Source organism: Mus caroli, chromosome 2, assembly GCF_900094665.2.
Source record: "Mus caroli chromosome 2, CAROLI_EIJ_v1.1, whole genome shotgun sequence".
NCBI classification, from domain to species: domain Eukaryota; kingdom Metazoa; phylum Chordata; class Mammalia; order Rodentia; family Muridae; genus Mus; species Mus caroli.
Window position 1 is genome coordinate 9,848,656 of NC_034571.1, and position 7,500 is coordinate 9,856,155.

General features: G+C 40.4%; 1 protein-coding gene across 2 annotated transcripts in view; it reads right to left on the bottom strand.

Moving 5' to 3' along the window:
• The window catches only part of Rsu1 (Ras suppressor protein 1), a 188,558-nt gene that overhangs the window by 76,794 nt on the left and 104,264 nt on the right, over window positions 1-7,500 (bottom strand). Inside the window, exon 9 of one of the 2 annotated variants that reach the window (XM_021149446.2) lies at window positions 4,868-6,474. The exons of the other annotated variant lie outside the window; for it this stretch is intronic. Coding sequence (XP_021005105.1) covers window position 6,474 — 1 coding nt within the window. The 3' untranslated portion in view covers window positions 4,868-6,473. Of the gene's footprint in view, window positions 1-4,867; window positions 6,475-7,500 lie in introns of those variants that run through there. 2 annotated transcript variants of the gene reach the window in all.

Here is a 7,500-nt window from a genome sequence, read left to right on the forward strand (position 1 = left end):
CAGCTATTAAAAAGAATGAATTTATGAAATTCCTAGGCAAATGGATGGACCTGGAGGGCATCATCCTGAGTGAGGTAACCCAATCACAAAAGAACTCCTTAGATATGCACTCACTGATAAGTGGATATTAGCCCAGAAACTTAGAATACTCAAGATACAATTTGCAAAACACATGAAACTCAAGAAGAATGAAGACCAAAGCGTGGACACTTCGCTCCTTCTTAGAATTGGGAACAAAACACACATGGAAGGAGTTACAGAGATCAAGTTTGGAGCTGAGATGAAAGGATGGACCCTCCAGAGACTGCCCCACCTGGGGGTCCATCCCATAATCAGCCACCAAATGCAGACACCATTGCATACGTCAGCAAGATTTTGCTGAAAGGATGCTGATATAGCTGTCTCTTGTGAGGCTATGCCAGTGCCTGGCAAACACAGAAGTGGATGCTTACTGTCAGCTATTGGATGGAGCACAGGGCCCCCAATGGAGGAATTAGAGAAGGTACCCAAAGAGCTGAAGGGGTCTCCAACCCTATAGGTGGAACAACAATATCAGCTAACCAGTACCCCCAGAGCTCCTGTCTCTAGCTGCATATATAGCAGAAGATGGCCTAGTCGGCCATCATTGGGAAGAGAGGCCCCTTGGTATTGCAAACTTTATATGCCCCAGTACAGGGGAAATACCAGGGTCAAGAAGTAGGAGTGGGTGGGTAGGGGAGCAGGGTGGGGGAGGGTATAAGGGACTTTCTTAATAGCATTTTAAATGTAAATGAAGTAAATACCTAATAAAAAATGGAAAAAAAAGAAAAAAAAGAATATTAGAAATAGTTCTACTTGAAGAACTAGCTATACCACTCCTGGGCATATACCCAAAAGATGCTTCATCATATCACAAGGACATATGCTCCACTATGTTCATAGCAGCTTTATTCCTGATAGCCAGAAGTGGGAAACATCCCAGATGTTCTCAATAGAAAAATGGATACAGAAAATGTGGTTCGTTTATACAATGGAATACTACTCAGCTATTGAAAATGAGAAATCATGAATTTTGCATGCAAATGGATGTAACTAGAAAGTATCATCCTGAGTGAGGTATCTTAAACTCAAAAGGATATGCATGGTATGTACTCACTAACAACTGAATATTAGCCCAAAAGTTCAGAATATCCATAGTACAGCTCACAGGCCATATGAAGCTTAACAAGAAGGAAGGCCCAAGTGTAGATGCTTCAATCCTACTTAGAAGGGGGAACAAAATAACCACAGGAGGCAGAGGGAGGGAGAAACCTAGATGAGAGATGGGAGGAGGAAGGAAAAGGGTGGGGAAGGATCAGTTATGTGGGAGACAGGAGAGAAGCCCAGGGGGCCAGGAGAATGGATAGAAATTTGCAGCAGTGTTGGGTGGAGGACAAGGGGGAACCAGTAGAAAGTCCCAGACACCAGGGATACAAAAGGCTCCCTGGACCCAATGGTGATGACATTAGCCAATAGTGAGGAGATGGAACATGAAGGGACCACCTTCAGTAGATAGACATGGGCCCTGGTTGAAGTATGTGGTCGGCCACCCACCCATCTCAAAATTTTTCACCCAGAATTGTTCCTGTCTAAAGGAAATGCAGGGACAAAAAATAGAGCAGAGACTGAAGGAAAGGTGATCCAGAAACATCCTTAAGTTGGGATCCATCCCATGTGCAGACACCAAACGCAGACATTATTGCTGATGCCAAGACGTCCTTGCAGACAGGAGCCTGGCATAGCTGTCCTCTGAGAGGCTCTAACACCACCTTACTGAGACAGATGCAATTACTCACATGCAACCATTGGACTGAACCTGGGGACCCCTATGGAAGAGTTAGCAGGAGGACTGAAGGAGCTGAAGGGGATTTGTAATCTCATAGGAAGAATAACAGTATCAACTAACTGGATTCCGCAGAACTCCCAAGGAGTAAACCACCAACCAAATAGCATACATGGGCGGCTTTTGGATTCCACTATATATGTAGCAGAGGACTGACTTGTCTGGCCTCAGTGGGAGGGGATATGCTTGGTCCTGTGGAGGCTTGGTTTCTTAGAGAAGGTGTTGGCTAGAGGGGTGGGTGGGAAACCACCCTCTTAGAGGTGACAGTATGGGAAATAGGGTGGGGGGACTCAAGGAAGGAGGACCAGGAAGGGAGATAGCTTTTGAAATGTAAATCAGTAAAATAATAATAATAATAATAATAATAATAATAATAAAGAATACAGAGAAGATGGTAGGATGAGCTAGTGGAGAATCACATTCAATTTTGTGGGATTTGAATAACAACAGTGTTATATCGGGTGAACTCTTCTCTTCCACGAGCCCTATTATTTGTTGAAGATCTACTATACCCTATCCCAAGTTTATAGTGTGACCATATTTGAACAAGGGGTTGTTATCGGCGAAATCAATTAGGATGAGCCTTAACCCAATGTTCTCATTTTAAATAAAAAGGAAATTTGGTCACAGAGACAAAAGTGTACAGTGGCAACAAAAGGTGAATAGGGACAGGGGACAAACAGCCATCCATATACCAGGGTGCGGGGAAGGACACACCTACACAGCAGGAGAAGAGCAGAATCCACTTAGCAGGGCAACAGACTGGAATAGATATTCCTAGTCCTCAGAAGAAAGAAATGTCACTCATACCTGACCTGCCTGGGACTTTTGGCTTCCAGTATGGTGGACTTAGTAAGCCAGTGCCAATAGTTAAGGTAAAATTATCAGGGCAGAAACCTTTGTGAGAACACAAAAAAATAATTTTTAAAAGCTGTTTACCTTGCCATGCAAAATAACCAAAACTCTCAGCAGTAGCTGATTTAATCAGCAAGTAAATACTATCTAATTTGACAGAGATTGAAGCAAATGCTTGCATCTTAAAGATTTTAAAGACAATAGAATTGTTTCAATACTAATAGAGGCTTCTTCACATACTCCCATCATGAAGCTAGTTGAAAACAGTAAGAGTGGGAAGCAATCTTCTTTGCCACAAATACTTTCAATACCATGATTCCTAACGTCACATATGAAACAATAGACAAACACAATAGAATAAAACAGAAAACATTATCTCCCTGATGCTAGATGAGTAGATTGGAACACTGACAAAAGCCTATGAATGTAACTTATGTTTATGATTTTTTATTTGATAAAGTTGATTGAAACTGCTTTCATAACATAATTAATTTGTATCCAAAATGCCTGGTAACAAAGACAAACCCTTCACTGTCTAAGATAACAGTAATAAATATATAACACCCCCAACAATGTCCAACCTGAATATGAGATTGGGGTTCAGTAAAAAGCAGGCATGTAATAAAAAAAAGATACAACTATATAGAGAATAGAAACCACAGGCAGTTTCCTTTATTGTAAAAGTGCCACTTTTTAATTTATCTCTCAAATAAAAAAAGCAAATTCAAGCAATAATTCATAGTTGGGTGGAAAGCATAAAGCATTGAGTGGTAAGATCAGGAGGCTGGGAAAGATGATCAATATAGAGGGTTAGCTATCCGAGTCACTGAAGGGGTCAGCACCTTCCAGGTCAGTAAGACCATATCAAGTGACTATTATCTAATCATGGAAATCAGAGAACTTCCTCTTAGACAGGAAGCCATCTGATACAATTCCTTTGTGGGATGTGAACAGAGTCTAGCTGGTGCTTATTTTCCTTTTGTCAATCATGAGAAATTATAGTCTACTAATGCTAAGTTGATATCATAGTGTGTCATACCATACATCATAGGCTTTACTCATGCTCAGTGCAGGTCTGTAGGTCACCAATCAAGGGAAGGAGTGACGGGGAGAGAGAAGATGTGAAGGGGAGGAACACCGAAGCCAAAGAATGGTTAAGAGGAGAAAGAGAAGATGGAGGGGAAGAGAAAAGGAGGAAAAGGGAGATGATGAGAAAGTGGAAGAGGAGGAGGGACAGGAAGGGCAAAGAGAGGAATGGGATGGGAGACATAAAGAGAGAGGGACAGGAAGAAGAAAGGAAAAGGATGTGGATGGAGAAAAGACTGCCTCCCCCCAACACATACTTTAGAATGTTAATTAAATGGATTTGTGAGCAAAGTTCAAAATAAACATCTCTCCTCCCACTTATATAGCAGTTGTGTGCCCCCACTCTGGTCTTCCAGTGCTTAATCAGGAATCCTTAATGACAAGTGCAGGAATCATGGAGAAAAGAGTAAGCTTCATTGCTTGTCAACCTTGGTCCCACCACATCCCTGCAGAATCAATCTCCAGAGAGCATGTTCTCAAGGCCTGGCCACACTAGAAGACCTGAGGAAGCAGCAAAAGGATCAAGGTGACCATCAGAAGGGACCATCTTCAAAGTCTGGTCTTCCATCTTAAGCATGTGGAATGGAAACTGTCGAGAAGGAAGTAGTCTTACCGAGTTGCACTTTAGTACAGATGCCACTCAGAACACCAGCAAGATTCTAAAAGCTGGTTTTGAAGAGAAGAAAGGTTCACATTTCAAGTGTTGAAGGTGGAGGATATCAAGTGGAACTCACAGAGTATCAGGGCATGGAAAATTTCAAATGGAAAATATTTTTCTTTATTAAAACTGGATCATTTTACACAAGGCTATAGGAAACAAAATCTTACTAAACGTGCTTAAAAGAAAAGTCTGTTTATAGGATAAGTTGTGAACATGCCCAAAGAAAGAATATTAGTTATATGTGAGATTTAATAGTTCTATCTAAAACACAAATTAAGAAAAAAAAATCCTTTAAATCAAAGGGTAATAAGTGATCTATCAAAAAGACAAAAACAAAACATGGGAGAGAAAAATATTACATATTCTTCCCCAGACCATCCATACGTTTTCTGTTACCCTTGAGGGGAGAGTACAAATTTACTAGCACAGTTATCAATTATGACTAAATAGAGAAAGAGTTGAGCAACTAAATCAAGGATTGACAGCCAATGTTATACCAACATTCTTGAACTATGTGTTCATGGTCCATTTGGTACATGGGGAAAACAGACAGTTAAATGAAATTTTGTGACTTAAAGCTGTCACCTTAGAACAAAACCAACCCAACCAAGTTCTAGGAGAAGTACATTTATTTAGAGCAACATAGGATCATCACTCAGGAAAAATAAATGCAAACAATTGTTTTTTAAAAGATTTATTTACATTTATTTACTCAATGGGTATGGGTTTGACTTTGTGTCCACATGTACAGAAGTTTGCAGAGACAAAAACAGACCATATAACCACCACATGGACCTGGAGTTACATACAGTTTATCAGAAACCATCCTGAAGGTTCTGGGAACTGAACCCAGAGTTCCTGCAATTAATTGCTGAGTCATCATGCCAGCTCCACAAGCAATTTTCAAGACGTCCTTGATAGTTTTACAACAAGGAGGCAATTAAAACTCAAAAAGGATAGTAATGACATCATGCTTTTATGATTTCAAATAACTGACTCTTTGTTCTTGAAACCAACTCTCAAGATTACCTATATCATCATGATTCTTAAGTCTTGGCTGTATCACTGTACTTCATTTGTTTTTTGTTTTTTTTGTTTTTGTTTGTTTGTTAGTTTTTTTTCTGGTGGCAATAAACTATTGTGCTTTATTTATTTATGAGAGAGCCAGGATGGTATGACATACAAGGGGATAATATTAGGTTGTGAATACCAGATGGGAAAAAAAAAAATGGAGGGCTTTCTTAGAAGCTGGCTGCCAAAGGTCCAGAGCAGATCTGCAGCTTAAGATTCATCTCTCAGCCACTGTGACACAATGCACAAAAAAAAAAAAAAAAAAATCAACTTCAAGGAGAGGGAAGACTTATTTTGGTTCTTAGTTTCAAAAGGTTAAGTTCACACTCCTTGGCCCCACCATTGTGGGCAGAACATCACCATGGACAAAACATGGCAGGTCAGTGTTGCTCACCTATGGAAAGTGGAAATGCTCCTCCTCACAACGTTCCCAGGTCCATACTGAACACTGAGTTCTGAATTGCAGACGAGGACTTAGTGTATACTATTCCATCACTTGTTAGTGAGGGATTATGGTTGGGTGCTTGCAGAAGGCACAGCCTGTTGTAAGAAGATGTCCAGGTGCAGTTGTAGGCTCTGTGCAGTTTGGGGGAAGTGGTCTTGTGTGCAGAAAAGGTCAGCAAGGTTTAAAATCATCTCAAAGGTCAGTGTGTATGGAAGGGAGCATTTGCAGCCTCATTAAAAAGTCAGCTGTGGCTTGTCTGAAGTCTGACAGACAATGATCTCCCACCTCCACCTAAGGGCTCTGAAGGGTGTTCATCCTTTGCTTTTGTAAAGGTTGTTATCCCTTGAAAAGTTGAAGGGATGTGATACAATCCTACCCCAGATAGACTTTTAGTGGCTTTTCCTTTTCTCTTCAATACTTTGTAGTATCCCTTGTTCAAGTTAACATATTTGTAGGCAATCTGGACAGAGGTGTCAAAGGCTTGAACATCATTTTCTATTATGAACAAAATGAAATAATCAATGTATAGAATTTTAAAAGGAAGCCAACCATACATATGTAGCAACTATAAATTAAATATAAAAGCCTAGGTATAAAATACAGTTACCTTTTAGATTAAATACAATCTCTATGTTGAAGCTGTAGGGGGAAAATGGTCCTTCATGGTCACATCTACTGTGCAGACATAATGTTTTAATGTGGTTTAATTTGTGCTATTTTCAGACACAATAATAACAAAAAAGAAAGGTCTACAGTGCTCTGTATATTGATTGCCTGTATGTAATACTTACTGAAGGACCAAAAGGTCCTGATGGGTCAACTCTCTTTTTGTTTCTTCTGAAGATATTTATAAAACCATCTGCTAGCTTTGTATATCCATTTACAATTCCCCAGAAAAACCTAAAAGTATTATGGAGTTCATTAGATATGACTCTCTGCTACACATGACTCTCTTAGAGTGAAAAGGCCCACAGACAAGGTACCCGATGCATGGGTGACTTAAAGAACTTCTAGGCAGCTAACTCAGCAGCTATTAGAAGATGGGGTAGTTGATTAATAAAGCCCATTTATGTCCATTATAGCCAGGGACAGGTTTGCCTACAGCGCAGAAAGAAAGGTAACTTTGTTTTAATTCTACCTGTAGATAAAATAACCAGTCCTCATAAATCAAACAAGATAACTGGTTTTGCCGGGTTCCTAGCGAAGAGAAAGAAATTGCTTGGCTTTTTCTTATAACTGCCCACCAGTCCTCAAGCACCATTTCCATTAACTCGTGAGAATGGAGAATCCCCCCCCAACCCCCCAGGGCTTGTTCCCCCAGGAGAAAAGCAAGCCACAAGATAGAAGAATAAGGAAGAAGGGCCCCCTTGTGTCCTGCCAGGTTGGAAATGAGGATGCTGACTTGCCAAACTCCAAAAATTACACCTTCATGGGGCACGCCTGTGTTCTAAAGGCCTCTCTTACAAATTACACGTTTTCCACCCAGCATCTGTCAAGTGTCTTCTTTTGTTAACTTGTTGA